The sequence below is a fragment of the Pezoporus occidentalis genome, unplaced genomic scaffold (assembly GCF_034315485.1).
Source record: "Pezoporus occidentalis ecotype Australia unplaced genomic scaffold, CSIRO_AGI_Poc_V1 ctg76, whole genome shotgun sequence".
NCBI lineage: Eukaryota > Metazoa > Chordata > Aves > Psittaciformes > Psittacidae > Pezoporus > Pezoporus occidentalis.
The window spans coordinates 1,175,616-1,192,563 of NW_026916115.1; the positions used below are offsets into that span (position 1 = coordinate 1,175,616).

General features: G+C 49.5%; 1 protein-coding gene across 1 annotated transcript; it reads right to left on the minus strand.

Moving 5' to 3' along the window:
- Positions 1–1,470: 1,470 nt before the first annotated feature.
- Positions 1,471–15,667, minus strand: RGSL1 (regulator of G protein signaling like 1; the record flags this gene model as incomplete). Its single annotated transcript, XM_062602199.1, is given in 17 exon segments — positions 1,471–1,678; positions 4,359–4,463; positions 4,465–4,481; positions 5,117–5,243; positions 5,718–5,838; positions 6,301–6,374; positions 6,376–6,491; positions 7,995–8,148; positions 8,372–8,483; positions 9,106–9,337; positions 11,078–11,140; positions 11,702–12,666; positions 12,826–12,987; positions 13,321–13,425; positions 14,358–14,487; positions 15,232–15,306; positions 15,575–15,667. Coding segments are annotated over 17 exon segments (2,859 nt in total), but the record flags the coding sequence as incomplete, so codon positions are not given.
- Between the last annotated feature and the right edge of the window lie 1,281 nt (positions 15,668–16,948).

Sequence of the window (16,948 nt, forward strand, 5' to 3'; positions counted from 1 at the left end):
TAAGTCCTTCATTTATAGAAATCTGCTTAGATTTGTCCAGGTTTTCTGATCCTCCAGAAGCAAAGTGTTGATAATCATAACTCACAAATATGAAACATGTCAGTATCTGCCTTAAATACACCTGTGTTATTCCCAGGATGCAGTCTTCTAGGATCTAAGGGTTAAAAAGTGGCTAAAAATAGCTCAAAGTTACAAAGCTGGGAGCTTGCTAGGGAGCTGTCAGAGTCAAGGTGTGATAAAGATCATGGTCTTTTCTTCATGAGGTCCAAAGAACGTTAGGGATTTCTGTGGCTTCCTGGTGACGAGGCAAAGCCACTCTGACTCAGTTTCACCTGGGGAAAATGAATATGGTATGATTTGGTTAGTGCTTTGTAAACATACTAGCTGTTAAAAAAACATTCTGAGGCCTTGAGTCAGGCATGAGCTGATTTTGATTGGAAAATCAGAAAGGCTGTGGCAAGGCAGGCACCATCTCACCGCTCAGGGACAGATGAGTAGTAAGCCAGGTGGGCTCTCTTAGCATTGCCACCCACAGGAGGTATTTAAGAGTGAAGAGCTGAGATGAGGTTGTGAGCCATCCAGATCACAGCAGTCTCGGTGTTTTGTGGGAAGCGTGGCTCTCTGCATAGCAGGGCTGGAGCAACTTCTAGGGGTGGGTGATGTTTGAGGAGCCTCTTTCTTAGGCAAAGTATTTATTGTGACTGCTTTCTGGCTGTAAGCACCTTCCAGATTGGGAAAGACCTCAAAGGCGCTGGTGTGCTTGGGCTACGTGTAATTTGTTTACACTGTTGGGGGGTCCCAGCTATGTGCAATGCAGTCTTTTACAGGTACATGTAAGGAAGGAGACTATTGTGTGGATAAGGGTATCAGATCAGGTGGAAATACACGCTGTGGCATGTTCCTGGTGTAGTTCCAGAGGTGCAAGCTGCTATGCTGTTACCAGGCAAGCTGGAGGATGCTGTGAATATTTTTAGGTCTTACTGCTGATTAAGTGCAAACTATGCAGTGTGATTGGGCTGTGCAGAGCTTTCTTGGAGCATGCCCCTGTCCTGCTCAGTGTGCACATTATGTTGGGAGTTCTGTCCTTCCCCTGATGTCTGCAGGGAAGGGAGAGATGTTGCATGAGTGGCCATGGTGCAACTGCTGATGGAGGCAGGGTGCAGGTGATCAGAGGTGAGCAGCATGGCTGTGTGCTCCTGGGAAGTTGCTCAGGGTATGGAGAGGTGCAGGAACTGGACATTTTCTGTGAGTGTTACTGGACATGGTGGGGGTGACCAGCATACTGCAGAGACCCACCCAGTTGGCCTTTAGGTTTTAAGGGGTGTCGTGGCTCAGCTGCTCCAGATGCTTATGCTGGTGTGATCTGGGGGAGGTAGACTGCTTCTGTGACCGCCTACCTGCTCTGAAGGTAGAGCCTTTTCTCAAGACTTTAATCTGAATCTGGGGAAAACAACATATACAAACTTCCTATCATGGACCAGTGCAGGAAGCCCTAAACCCCAGCTCTGGTCCTGGGCAGCTGGAGCTCCACTTGAGAGCAGGAACACTCCTTTCAGCACTTTTTTGCTCCTTCTGTTGTTCCATTGTCATCTGGGGTTGTGGCAGCAGGATCTGGATGCCTTGTGTGAATGATAAGACAATGATGGCATGATTGCCTGGTGAGGGAGATGAAGCAGTACTGTGTGGCAAGCGCTCTGACAGCAAATGAGGGAGGACACCAGGATGCTTCTTTGACTCCTATGGGGCTTATACAAAGGTTAAAGAAGGGTGGCTGAGCAAGCACTTGGATTACCCAAATCTTGACTGTGGAGCAATTTGGGGGCTGCAGGGCAGGGGTGATATGCCCCACCCTGGCTCTGTTGCAGTGTTGGGGGGTCCTGGGTGGCAGATGAGGGGCTTGCAAGGAAATGGCACTTGGAAAAATGGGGACACACGTTTGCACAGCTGCTCCCACACACAGACATGCTCCCAGCTTTGTGCCAGTGTGGGCAGCTTCTCCCAAGAGGAGCTCCATGCTCTTGCTCGTGAAGTGGGGTGCAGGTAGTATTCCCAACCTCAGCAGGACCGGCCCCTCCGCTCTGCGTAAAGGCACAGACAGCACCACAGTGACGCCTGGTGATATAGATGGATTTAAGTCTGCCACCTTCCCAGTGTGCACACACTGCATCTGCACAAAGCAGTAATCCTCAAAATCGGCAAAAAGCAAGGCGTGGACGATAAGAGGTTTTCTTGGAGTTATAGGTATTTTCCCTAACAATTTTGGTGCCTTTAAGAGACAGCACAACCATATTTCTCAGCTGAAAAGCAAGCTTTTTATCTAAAGGTCGGAAAAGCAAGACTCACAGATAAAGGTCATTGGTGAAACTGTGATAAGGTGCAGAAAGGCGTTCCAAGCAAAAGGTACCACTTGCATTATTGCATTCAGAACCTGCAGCTATTTTGGGGTTGCATGCTGATTTGGTTTGCTTCTCTGACAGGGTACTGCAGTCAGGGCTGCCTGTGGGCTGACAGGTGATGCAAGAGCAGGAGGCAGCCTGTGCTGCATCCTACAGGTACAGATCTGCCCGATGGTGTCTACCCTTCCTACTCCACCAGGCTGAATATGCCAGCCATGCAGGCTAGGACAGGGGAAATGAGACGGGTCTGAGAGATCACACATGTATTCCCAAGACACATCACTCGAGCTGAGTGATTTTATCTGCCTGGCTCTGGTTATTTGTTCCTGAGAGGCGCTGCAAGAAGCTGTGGCTCGGGGAAAATTATCCCAGGGACAGTCATTGCAGGATTAATGTCCATGTGAGGAAATTCAGTCTTTTTTACACATCCATGGCCGTCTCTCCAGAGCAGTATCTTAGTGGGGCTCTGTGAGCTAAATATGGGCTGCATTGCTCAGGCAGCAGTGGGGATGGAAACCAGCTCCCCACTGGTTTCCTGAAAACCTTGGCAAACGTGTGTCTTTTTACCAGATAACACATCTCCTGTGTAACGTATTACTTCTGGTTTACTGCTAGCTGAAAATAGATCTGTGATAGGTTAAGTTTTGCTTGCTTTTTCTGGGGGCAATTAAAACAACTGTGTTTGAGAAGGACCTAGAATTGCAGTGAGGCTCTGTAAAGTGGAGACTCAAGCTGAACACTGCTTATTATCCAGTGGAGATACGTAAGGTTTTGGGGTTAAGTTAATTGATGTGGCTTGGCAGTCTTGGAGAATGCAAGCACAGGGGTTTTACCCCAGCTTGGCTGTGGAGCAGCAGCTCAAGCACCTGCCTGTAGGTATCAAAATTGTATAAACCTGATTTTTAACCAGAACTTGACAGCAATAAATGACAGGGAGCTGAACAACAGCTTGATAACACCCACTCGACCGTCAAAGCAAAATTAGTATGTGCCTATTTTGGTTTCCCCTTTAATCAAAAATCAATTAGACAATTTCCAAATGAATATTCAGTCAAGGAGCTGGGTTGTCAGGCAGACTGACAGCGCTTAGCACCACTTTCTTTGTGTTTTTCAGTTTAGAGTTACTCAGTGTACTGAAACTAAACAAGTGGATGAGGAAGGAAAAGTATCTTTCCCAGTGAGTGTCACCTCAAATCCTGATGAAGCTTATTTTCCATTGAGGGTGCTCAGAGCATTCCCCGTGTAACACCACTGAGCCTGGTGTGTGGCTGTATAGTTCTCCTTTTCTTACTCTCATTTGACTTGCAACCCAGAAGATTAGTTGCTTTATTTCTATTTTAGGAGGTGTGTGAGAATATTTTTTAACTGTTTATCAGTGCAGACAAGAGTTATGCAACAGTTTTTTGCTCATGAAGTCTCTGCACCCACTTCCCTATTCCTGAAAGAAATTTCTAAAAACCCACTGGGAAATTTTGACTGAATCTGCTGGAAAGGATTTATTTCAAAGATGCTTCATTTTCCAGTCGGTTTGCACCACACGCATCCTCATGGCTGTGTGACGGAAAAACTTCGGCTCTTTTAAGGTGCACCCTGTGGGACACCAAAAACCCAGATCTGGACATTTCTGCATTAGAAGAACAAGCCTAAGGACAAGTGTGGAGCAGGGAGACAGGTGCTTAGGTTACTTGGACTGTAGATACCATGATTTGGAGGAGGTTCTTGTCCTAAGCAAAGAGATTTGCACCCTGTCCTTCTTGGAGACTTGAAAGCTCCTCATCACCTTTCATGTGCAGAGCCTGTATGAGAAACCCTGAAGACAGCAAATCCAAGCAGACATCTGCAGCTAAGCTCCTGGGGAGTGTCTCATCTGCATTTCACCATGTCAGAGAAACAGGTGACTGGAGAAAAAGGCTGGCATCCACAGAACCAACCGCACTCTGGGAGAGAGGGGATGGTGTCTACCTTCTCCAGGAGTGTATCAGGACAGGGAAGATGATGACCTTAGTTCTGTGGTAGATGACAGAGTTTGGTAGCTCCTTGGAAGGTAAATTCCAGACAAAATCTCTCTTCTTCAGAGATGTTTACCTGGCCACAGAAGAGACCCTGCTTGACCAAAGGAGTTTGTGGCACCTCTGATGGGCCCTAGAAGTATGTTTCTCTCCCTGACCCCACTTGTCATTTCAGCAGTCTCCAAGGAGAGAGACTAGTTACATCCTAGCTGACTGTCCCAGATAAAAGGGCAGGATCCCCCCTGGATTTCTGTGGAAAGCACTGTGCTGTGCTTTCCAAAGGGAAAGATATGGCTATGGCAAGGGGAAAAGGTGGCTGCAGTGGGGAGGGGATGATGGTGACCTTTTTCTCTGGAGAATGAGAGGACTGAATTGGTGGCATGCAGCACCCATCCTGGTGCTTCAGCTCTGGCATTTCTCTGGCAGGTAGGAGATTTTACCATCTCCTTGTCCACATGCTTGTTCTCAGTCTACCTGGGTCAAGCGCTAGTGTGGGTATGGTGATGGATTGCTTCCCATCCTGTGGAGCCCAAGTGGAGGTCCCAAGATTCAGAGCATGCTCTGAAGATTCACAGCATGCTTTGCTGGAGCAGATCCAGACCTCTGCCTGGTTCCCCTTTCCCTACAGTCACTCACAGCTGTGATGCAATGGTCTTGAGCAATGAGCAGACAGCAGCCTCCAGCTTTCCTGGGTGGGTCCCAGGATCTTACCCACAATTTGGGCAGAATGTCAGAGTTCAAGAAGAGTTTGCTGATGATGGTGACTTTCCTTTTGAGAAAAGTAACTTCCTTTTCTGACTGTATGTTGCTGGCAGCCAGATGCATGATGAGGGCAGAACTTTCGTGGGATGGCGGCTAAGTTGAGGGAGCAGCTGACAAGGGGGTAGCTCTGAAGTTGGGGTCCCACTGGACTCCTATGCTTGGAGAAGGTTGGAGAATAGAACATGGTGGGGGGGAAATGGTAAATCTCCTCCATGGGCTCTGTTCTTGCACATAGCAGGCTTGGGAGTGTCTGTCCTGCCTATCTGCAGCATGTTGCCTCCTCCAGACCAGCATCCTGGAAGCCAAACAGTGATTTTGTCCCCATAGAACAAGCCTTGCTGGCCTTGCTCAGGTAAATTTATCAGCAGCTTCAGCAGCAGTTTTGCTGGGGTGAGGGCCTGGCTGCGATTTTGATGGATCAGCTGACAGTTCATTGGGAAATATGTTTGCAGCAGTTGCTGTCTGTCACCTTGGGGTGGGATGGACGGTTGGGAAGGATGTGTTTGTATAACCACTGGGCTTAAGGAACCAGCTTGACCTGGGTGCTCACCATTGTTTTACCATTGTTTTCTGGACAAAGATCTGTGCTGTCATCAACGTGTGGGGGCTGACTGCTTCAGCCTCATTTATTTCTTTGGTGGTAGAAGTGTGGCAGTTCAGCTCCTCTTCTGGAAGAGAAGTGTGGTCACTGCCTTCCCCTGACTGCCACCCACGAGCCACTGTGATATCTCTTTCTACCCTCACCCTCTCCCACCATTACCTGCCCTGTCTGCTGTTTGCTGACTTGGGTTTTCATTCTTTTTCTTTTCTGTACTGTGCTAATTGCATACTTTGGGAGTGAAGCTGTGACTCCAAGAGCATCCAAAGGAGATAAGATAGGGAAGAGCTAATGCTGCCGCCACAGGAATTGCATGTTGCAGGTGTTGATCTATAGATCCTGACGACAAATAAGCCACCTTTCTAGAACTGTAAGTGGCAGTGGAAGGCCTCAGCAAATAAACGCTCCACTGGATGGGAAAGGGGAATTGGCAAGTCCCTGCAAGAGGATATAAAATCTGCAACTAGCATCTAGCTCAGGAAGGAGGATTTTATGATGAAAGGGGTAAAGTATGGGATGGGAGGGCGCCTATCAGCTGGGGTTTCAGCATGAAAGTAATTTCTGACAATGCTGTTAATATTGAAGCTCTTCATCTCTGGGTTGGTCTCTGGCTAGCTTCTCTACAGCCATCCAGAAATGCAGTAGCTTATCTGTGTTGTGCTCCTCAAGGAACTGCTTGAAGAACTGCAAGTGGTCAGGCTTGTGCAGTATTTTCATTAAGTGCCTCTAGAGGAGGAATCACCAGGAGATGTGATCTCTGTGCCACCAGTGACCTGGAAAATACCCAGGACCTCTGTGCTTGCTTTTCCCACAAGAAAGACACATCTGAAGAAGAGCTAGAAATATGTGGATAAGTGGTGTGTGGGATCTGTAAACAGACGGGCCAGCAAAGGTACCAGTAGAGCACAGCCTCCCTTGTCTGCCTTACCCATAGAATTGTTTAGGTTTGGAAAGACTTTAAAGGTCATCATCCACTGAGCCACTGGGAATCCAGAGAGGGAATTCTTTTGACAAGCTGATTCTTTTCTGCTATAGGTGCACCTGTCAAACAGCTTTGCTTGCCATATATCCAAAGGAACTGGTCTCAGCCTGAAGAGGAGGCTGAGGCTTTAGGGAGTCAAGCAGAAGGCAGGACTTTGGGACTGTGATGGGCACCTCAGAATCTGCAAGTGAACTGAGCAGCCCCAGAGAGACCAGGGGAGGGAGGAAGGTAAGGAGGGGGCACGTGGAAGAACTAGTGGGAGAAGGAGCCTCTGCTCTTCTCTCACTGAGAATAAACAACAGTTTGCCTCTGAATGGCAGAGGGCTTCATGCATTTGGCCAGGAAGGGGGTGTTCTGGAGTGGAAAACCTTCACCTGTTGCAGCTGGTATATCAGGAGATTATCGACAGATGCAAAGCCAGAGGATGGCAACATTGAAAAGATTCATCAGAGCTTTGGAAAACCAGAGCTCAGAGTGGACTGGGATTTCAGGTCATTTATGAGGTTAGAAAGACCTTCTTTGAAGTTCAGTGGATTGGGTTAAATATTTGCTTTAAGCGTGGCTCCTGAGACTGACTTCCACAAGTAACAATAATAGCTGCTCTTACTTGGGATTTGTGTCCTGGTTACCATTTATATCCCTGTGTGGAACTGCAAGGACTCATGCCTGGAGTATTCCCAGGAGGTGAAACATGAGCCATGTGGACATTCATGTGGTCAGTGAGTATGGAGATTTAAGTTGTGGTCACAGAATGATTCTGAATGATTTTTCTGGGAATCTGAGAGCTGCCCATCTGTAGTACAGGTGGCATGCCAGAGTGTGATTGAGGATGAATTGCATGAGGCAGGCAGAAGATGTGAGAAATAAATCTGATCTATATTGTGTGTGGGGGGTTGTTAAAATAGTTTTCTTCTTTCCTTGATAACTACAGTTCAGACCCATGGGCCACTTGTGCCTACATCTGAGAAGGCCCAATGAGGAAGCAAGGGAGCAGTGACACTACAAGAAAGCACTGGGGAAAATCTGCTTCCTGAAAGAGTGGAAGTAGCAAAAACCAGCAAAGCCCTGTGCTGCAAGGTGCCAGACCTGAATCTTCTAGGTGGGTTATCTACTAGAGCAGAAGCAGACTTCATTATGTTTGATTTGTTTTTTCTCACTGGAAGAGTCCTTTTTGCTCTTGTGTTCAACAGCTGTGTGGACAGAACAGGATTGGCCGCTTCCTCAAATCACAGCCAGAGCCTGCTCACAACTGGCCACAGGGCAAAGGACCCCTGAGCCACCATGCTGTTGTCTGCATGGTGAACCCAGTGCAGGAGACACTGGGTGTTGTGGGAACTCTTCACCTTGCATGTTTTGACCTCCTCAGCATCTGCTTCAGAGAAGCCTTCACACTTTCCCTGGCTGGATTAACACCCCAAAACACATGCCTTTCAAGGGTGGCTAGGCCTCTCCTTCTGGAGATGTTCTACTAGATGACGGGATACAAACAGGGAAGACCCCTGCTAGTCCAGTCCCCTAAGGGTATGCTGGAGCACCTGCAAGGGCATAATGCTTGGAGCCCATCCTGCTACCAGCCTGCTCAAGATTGGAGTGAACAACTGATGGGCTTTTGAGACTTCAAAGCTCATTTTCCTTGCTTAGGCTATCCAAAGTCAGTGAAGGTTTCTGAACAGCCAGCTTATTTGACATCATCTTCTGGGAGTCTGCATCAGATAGAGAAAGGGGAATCATTCCTTCTGGCTTTAACAGCCCTTCAGAACTTGTTTTTAGTTATGTATTGTGATCATTATTCACCTTTTCTTTCCCCATATGTGTCTTGTTCCTATGATCTGTCTGTGAAACTGCATTTCTCAGGTATGACTGAGGCCCCACAAACTAACTGAGGGTTGCTACGGGTGACTGCTTTCACTCTCAGTGCACTGATAGGTGCCTAGAAACTTGATGTCATTCTCAAAAGATAATTTGAGAAGACAAAACTGAGGTGTCCCACCAGCATGACCACAGGAGAGTGTAAAGATGTGGAAATGGGGTGTGACAATGGCTGTCAGTGGCTTTGGATTTCAGTTGCTTTGCTGCAGATTTCATTTGATCTGGTGACACAGGCTAGAGTAGGGATGTAGTATTTGGTACCTCTGGTACTGCCAGGAGTGAATTTGGCCCATAGGTCACTGCCAAAGCTTGGATTACAGCTGACAGCTCCTATATACTCTCCCAACCTGCTCCATGATGTCCATGCCCAGTCAGCAATACAGTAATGCATCTGTGTGTTACAGACATTGGTCACCACGGGTGCACAAAGTATGCTTTATCAGTTCAAGTCAACATGAGCCACAGCAGAAATTCAGAGCCCCCTCTTACTGGTATTGCACAGGAGAGGTTCCACCTCTGCCTGGATGGAGCCCCCATTCTGGAGGTCCCGAGTGGCAATTAATTGCCAGTGCTTGGAGGAGAGACCTTCCAAATTCCTTGTGCCATGCAAGGCCTGGCTCAGTTTCAAGGACTGGTTTATCCGCTGGGACAGGAGGAAACGTTCTTCTTTCCCAACAGTATGGTCTTGCATCTCGGGCATCGGGACATTGCTCTGCAGAGACTACAGGGAGAAGAGAAGAGGCTGATTGCACAGAAGACATACCCCACCTGAGGAGCTGCTCCTGCACTGTGCCTCATGGGCTAGCTGCATGGTTTACTGTGCTTTAGAGTGCAAAGCTACCCAAGTTAGATCTCTGCTCTAGCTTTAAACTCTCAGGAATTTAAACTCTCAGGAGTTTAAAGCTCAGCACAGATCTTAACCGTATCTGTGCTGGCCTGCAGCTGGGTCATACTGGGGACATGCAGTAGGTCCTCCAGGTAGTCCAGACAACAGCTTGACAGTCAAGGCAGCAGCTTTCTTGAAGAGATCAGTGTCCACCAAGGAGGGCTGAAAAGAACCCTGGGCAGACATAACCTCATCTGCCTTTTTGTTTGGCTGCTGTGTCTGGCTCTGGCCAGTGCCATGCAAGTGCCTCCACTGCCCACCACTGAGACCCTCCTGCAGGTTTTGGCCCTCCCCACTGGTAAGGAGTTTGCATGACTCGCCAAGCAGCAAGGTCAAAGTGGCTGGTTTTTGACCAAGATACATGCAGCTGAGAGCAAGCACCAATAATAACCTTGCTAAACCCCTGAGCAGTATCCCTGACATCACTGTGGTGACACCCAGGAGGAGTATGGCTTAGGGAATAGTGCCTGCAGAGAGCATGGCCTTGACACCTGCTGAAGTGCTAATTGCACTCCCAGACCAGCCCTGTGCTCTGAGCAGTGATTTCCTTGACAAGAGCTGCTTAAAAACCTGGACAGCTGATTAACTTACAACCAAGAGCATTTAATGAATCAGGGTCAGCAGCTGCCAGCTGACTTCCAAAATGCTCAGCTTTCGTTGACTGGGACACTAGCATTGCTGTGAGCCAGGTCTTTGGGGGCACTAGCCCTGACAGCCTCTCCTTACCATTTCCAGGATCATCTGCTGATTTTATGTTGCAGTTTGGTGAAAGGTCTAATAGTTTGAAGAACACTGTCTGCAGTGAGCGAGATTGCCTGTGTGGGTTTATGCGGGGACCCAAGCAGGTGGGATGCTTGGGGGTTTCTGTCTGCAAGGAGGCTTATGGGTGTAAGGCTGGTATTTAGGCTGTTAATAAACATGAGGTATTAGTGGGATTTCCATTGCCAGGAGGGGTAACAGTCCACGAAGATGAGTGCTTGTGTGACTGCTTTCTTAAATCATCCCTTTACACAGTGGAAAAAAATTCGTGGAAAACTTGAGTGTAGTTGAATCATAGGCTAACAGGCTGCATGACCTCTTCCCCCAGCCTGTTGGCCAGGTGCTGGTGTGTGGACAGGGGCATACACATGTGTGTTTGCATGAGTCACATTAATAGTAGTATTTGCTGCGGGCAAAGAGAAAAGGGAAGAGTTAATTCCCAGAAGTGAGGATCCGAGTACATTGCCTGCTGCTGGTCTCACCTCTGCCTATCCTGAAAGACTGCATTTAAGTTTCTCCCTGCATTTGGGCCAGGTCATGGTCCATCTCAGGGGAGCTCTTCCAGGGTGTGCCTGAAGTGCTGTTGACTTACGGGATGCTGTGGTGGAAGAGCTAAGAATCACTGCTCCAGGCAGCCTGCGCAAGGCAGGTTTTGCTGTATCACCCTGCAACAGCATCGGCTAGAGACACTGGGGGTGCTAGACCACTGCAGGTAATTCTTGGCTTCTCCTCCTTCTCTCTCTCCCACTTTTCATCTCCCCACTGGTGCCTGCTCACCCCGTGAGGGTGCCCATGTCCCCTCTGCATCGCCTTTACCATAAACTGAAGGAACGTTCTGTCATCATCAGCCAGAAATTCCTCGTAGAAGCCGTAGAGCACCTGCAGAGAAGCAAAGGTGAGCTATCCTCAGTCAGTGCTGCAGCAGCAATTGCCTACTGTACCCTGAGTTGCAGTGGTGATGCTGTGGGCAGGCTACACCTCACTTAGGTGCCCAGGACAGCTCAGCCAGGAGCTGTACATCCAGAGGAGTCCATTGGGCTGCTCAGAGGCTGCCCAGAAGGGCTTGGGTTTTAAATGTGTTTTACTTGTGTTGTGCTGGAACCACTAACTCAGATGTGAAAGTACGGCCTCTGCCCTGCCATCCCCCTGGCCCTTAGTGTATGCATCTAACAGCTAAGGTCACCATCTGCTAAATGACTTGCTCATCTCTGCTCTACTGCCCAGCAAGCCAGTGAGGATGCTCCTTTCCACTGACCTCGTGCATCCTGCTCACTGGTTCTAGTGCAAGGTGGCTTGTGTCTGTAAGTTTTTTCCTTTCCTAATCTTTTTTTTTTCTCAAATACTTCTATTCTAATGAATGCCCAGAGCCCTCACACCAGCCCAGGGGTGCCAATGCCAGCTCTCCCTTCCAGCCTGACCACTGCCAGCACTTCTCTGTACCTTGCAAATCTCCTCCTGGGCTCTGAATATCCAGGGGGAGAATTCTCCAGACATCAGATGGTTCCGCAACTTCCTGAGGGTCCTGGTTTCCAAGGGAAGCTGCTGAATGGTGCCCTCCTCCAGGTAGGTCTTGCATATCTTCTCCCCAGTCAAATGACGCAGGAAGAAACTATTTTCTCTGCTGGGGTCCAGCACCGCAGACAGAAATTCCTCCAGGTCATGCCACAGGTCCAGGAGAAGAGTCTCCATGGGCCGGTCCTGGCATTTCAAGAAATCCCTGAAGGGCCGTCCTGCACAGGTCTCAGCGCTAAGGGCCCAAGGAAGAAGACCCAAGGTCTTCACTGGCTTTTCCAGGGATGGCAGCTGGGCAACGGGTGCAGAGGAACACAGGTTAGAGAGGACTTTCTCTTTAGAGAGGTCTTTCAGGTGATGAACCTGCTCTCCGTTAGGTCTGGGTCGTTCGTGACAGGTTGCTCCTCCTTTGCCTCCAAAGGCAGGGTCTGCAGGGTGCTCTGACTGCTGTGGAATTGATTCCAAAGCATTCTTATCCAGAGTATATTCCTTTGTGCTCCCAGCTGGTCCTGGTTGCCTTTCTGGTTGCACCTGAAAACTGGGCATCTTCATTTCTTGGATGTCTCTTACTTCCCTGACTAGAGCCCAGATCTCCACTTTGGCCTTCTTGCTGCAGTAGGGCCCTGACAAACCCTGCCTCCTTTTAATATGCATCGTGAAGAGATTTTCTGAAAAGCCTGAGGGCTCCTCTGATTTGGCCCATAATAAACGCTCCTGATATTCCTGCAGCAAAGGCCAGCACAATTTCTCTTCCTTCATGCCCATCTTGCAGTGGATGAAGAATTTAGGGAGCCAGTAACTCTGAATTGTAAAAAGGGCCTGTTCCTGCATCTTGCTTAGGATCTCTCTCCTGGTGCTGATGGACTGAATGTGCCTGGCTTTCAGCAGTGGTCCTGAAATAGATACAGGTGATTATGATGGGGAGATGGCTCCATTCAGACCGCTCTCCAGCCAAAGAAAACTGGTGATGGTATCCCGTCTCCATGGGAGCATCCAGGAAAGGTCACCTCTCTGGCAGGGCACTGCTCATCCCCAGCTTCCATGCTTCATACCAGTGATGGTCCTGCAGAGAGTGATGACACTGGAGCCTTCACGCAGGTGAGTGGCTTTCAGCCTGTGGAGCAAGGACAGATAGAGATCCCTCTGCCTTTCATCTGACTCATCCATCCCCAGGAGCCTTTCAGTGGTGAGCCAGAAGTTGGTCAGTTCTTCGCCTATGGATCAGATAAGGGACAGGATTTGGAGGGAGTCCCTGAAAGCTCCACTGATGAGCGAAGCAGCTTGTGTCTTTTAGAAAAAGAAAGAAGGAAAGATTGCCTGGATGGCACAAGGGAACAGTGTAGAGAAGCACCATGGTTATATTTCCGTAGTATACACAGCCCATGCTGGAGCTCTGTTGCTGGCACATCTTCAACAGCTTTACTTGGGTTTGCAGTGTTCCCTGTCCCACTGGTCCTTACCCACTGCCCCCAGCTCTGTGCCTGTGTCCCACTGGGCAGCTTGCCAACAGGTGGGTGACGAGGGGCTGTGGAGCATCCTGTACCCACCTGCCATTCCTCGGATGAAGGCCCGAAAGTGCCACATGGCCTGGCTCCCACTGATGCACTTTTCCAGTAGCCACCAGTCAGCGCTTTGCCAGTTCAGCAGTTTTGCTGTCAGAGACAGTGCAGAGCACAGCATCAGGGGTTGCATGCAAAGAAAGCAGCAGTGTCCAAGAAAGCCCTCCAGGTCTCATCAGCACCCCCCAGAGGGCCTCCCTGACAGAGGCTGCTGTAGGGCAGCAGTGCTGTGAGGGACGATACCAGCAAATCGCACTGAAATGTGAGTTTCAGACAGGTTGTGGGGCACATGTGTGATGTTTGCAAGGGCAACCTGCTTATGTCTTTGATAGTCTGCCCAGCTATCATGCCTCTTCCCCTTGCAAACATCCATCTTTTTTGCTTGAGTTTGGGGCTTGCTCTCAACTTTCTTCAGCTTGATGTTCTACCCAACTGGAGGAGAAGCAGCAATGCACCCAGAAACAGCACAGGAGCAAGCTTCATTGACTTACTTGTTATTTTTTTCAAATGAAAATCTGCATACCTGCTGCCACAGCTTGCTTTCCAGTGGCCTTCTCTTGTGTTGACATGTAAGCTGGCAAAGTAGTTGGCTCATTTTAGGGGTAAACTGAGCACAATCCGACTTGCTACTGGTAAGGCAAACCATGGCATAGGCCTGTTTTCGCAGTGCAGCATGCATCAGACAAGAAGCGTATTGTAACACAGTGTGAGAGCCCTGGGCAGCCCCACAGCAGCAAACCTGAAATGTCAGCACCTCAGTTTCCCATGCCCATGCTCTCCAGCCCTCCTCCACCCATGAACAGCACGGTAAACCCTGCTAAGCAGTTATCTCAGCTCAACTTCACAAAGGAAGGGCGCAGGGTAAAGCCCCATTCATCTTGTGGAAATCCTGGGCCCTGCAATGGCTTTTTAACCCAGAGCAGAGGCAGGACCCGCTGGGCAGGCACCAGGTGGTGACAGCCCCAGTGAGAGGAAGCCCAGCTGTGGTGAAGCCAATCCCATTTTCCTCTGCTGCAATGACTCACCTGCTTCCCCCGACCGAACGAAACCCAGAAGCTTCTGGCAGAGGACGAGGTGGAGGCAAAGGCTGGATTTGCAGAAGTGAGGCAGCCGGTGCTTTTCCAGCCAAGCCAGTAAAGCCGGGGGGCTGGGATTCTGCATTGCAATCCCCACACCCAAGGAGAGGATTAGGCTGTGAGCAAGGAGCTGTCTCTTGCCTGGGGATTACGGTAAGTAAAGGGCTGCTGCTATGGCAGAAGGAGGCAGGGGAAGGTGCCCTGTTGTTAGATGTTGAGTGATGCAAGCCATCCCCCTGCTGAGAAAGAATGGGGATACTCAAGCTATAGTCCCTGCCCTCATCTCCATGAGCTCTGCCTGCAGACCAGGGAGACCTGGGGCTGCGTGCAGCCTGCCTACCTTCCCAGAGCCCAGACAAGAAGGCACGGCAGCTTCCCAGCAGCACCAAGAGGAGCAGGTTCCCTTTTGCTACGGGATCTGAGCACTGCAAATGATGCTTATGGCTGTGGGGAAGTGGGACGTCCATGGAGAGAGCTGAGCCAGTCTGAGCATCAACGGGACTTCACTCCTGATGAATTCAGGAGGGATATAGGGTGCAAAGGGATGATGCTTGTGTTGTCCTCTGCCACCACATATGCTCTCAACTCCAACTATCAGTGTTTATGGAGGGCTTTATAGACCCCATAAGCTGCACCAGGATTTTAAATGGCTTGTGCTTCTCCCAAAGCTTAAAGGCAAACTGATGCCTGCGTCTGAAATAATCCCCCACTGCATGAACAGGAGAGCCAGAGAGTGGCCTTTGTAATGAGAGGACAGCTTTTTCCTTCCCGTGTTCTCTGTCCTTCCTCCTTCTTCCCTCCTCACAAAGAGGCATTTTCTCACCAGATGGCTTGGCAGCTCTGGCCAGAGGTTCCACTGGCCTGTACTGCTGATGTAAATGGGTGTCTGGCCAAAAACCTGCATTGAAAGGAAAGAGGAGATCTGAAAGAGATGGAGGGTGGCATGGGAGCCCATAGCCCAGCTGTTCTAGTTTAGTTCTTACTACAGGGAAGGGCATGACCTTCCCTTTCAGACCTCTATCTCCAAGCTGAGGTGCTTAGGTTTCCCTCATTTTCCAGCCTGAATGTGGTGTATTCACAATTTTCCTGGGGCCTTTACCACCACAGAAGCTGGAAGTTCACATGAGAAGAGCTCAAAAGGGCTTCATGGTGCAGAGTGTACTTACAGGAAGGTTCAGAAATGTGTTGAAAAAGTCGACAAAAACATCATCTCTCAGCAGAAGCCTCATGTCCATGGAGGCGATGGTTGCTACAAGTGGGAGAAGAGAAAGTTACCTGGGCTTTGTATTGCCAAGTGTGATATAAATATGAACCCAAGGATGAGTTTTGACAGGGACAGCTCTAGGGAATGTACAGTATGGGCTTGTCGTGTGCACACAGAGGAGGATTTGGACCTGGGACAGTCCTTGAAAATTGGTTCTTAGTGCATCCATCTGCTCGGGGCGGGGGGGGACAGACGGGGGGACGGACATGGACACAGGGTTTTGGAAAACACTGGGTTCAGCTGCATGCAGGAGCTGAAAAGTTCAAACAGCAGCTTACTGAATAGCAAAGGTTCATGATTCATGGATGGGGACAAATGCAGTAGCATCTGTAGGACAGGAGAAAGGGGTTGCTGCGGTGGGAGGTGACAAACTCTACTCCTCCACTTTACCCAGACACCAGGCATAACTGCCACCATGCAGAGAAACTGTGCTTGGTGCTGCTGTTTCATCCCCACTGCCTTGGTGCCCCGAGTCCTCCTGTTCAGGTTTTTGTAGCAAATCACCCCAAATTAGCAGGCAATCAGGCCGGGACCAGGTTGTGCCTCTGGGTAGAGTGACAACCGCTGCAGACAGCCACCCCCTCCACCCAGGACATCAAGGCAGTGTGTCAGTACCACCCAACACCTCCTGCTATCCTGTGAAGTTTTACTCAAGTCTGAAAGATCTGGGTGCAAAGGAGGGGTGGGCTGGAATCAGCCTACTGATGGGTGGGTGTCCTTGAAAATGTCCACTTAAGTGAAGGCACAGATGTGTCACAGGGAGAACACACACTTGGAAGGCTAACACTGCTTTTTCCCTGCTGTTCCCTTTGGGGCATGCTTAGAGAGGCTGAAGCCTTCAGCAAAGGTAACTCACCAGTGGCCATCATGATGTCATGTCCCAGGGATGCGTTCTAGAATTCCACGCTTACCTAGTGAGTTCTCAGTGTGATTATTGAGGACTCTCAGAGGACTCTCGACGACCACAGAGCTCTCTGCACCTCCCTCTTTGTTGCCCTTCAGGGAAATACTGCTTTTGTAATCTCCAGCACTGCCAATGCACTTAGTCCTGGAATTAAACCCTTCCCCTATCTCCACTTCCTGACTTCAAACCGGGTTCTGGGTAGTACCTCAGCACTGCGTATGGTTACTACCAGGGCATCTGCTCAGGTAGTGATGGAAATTTCACGAGACCCCCCCATGTCTGCCCCAGACAGAGCAACTGCAGATTTCTTATTAGTCATCCTGCTTTATCAGATCTGGGCCTGAGACCCCAATCTTGAAGACCTTCCAGTGG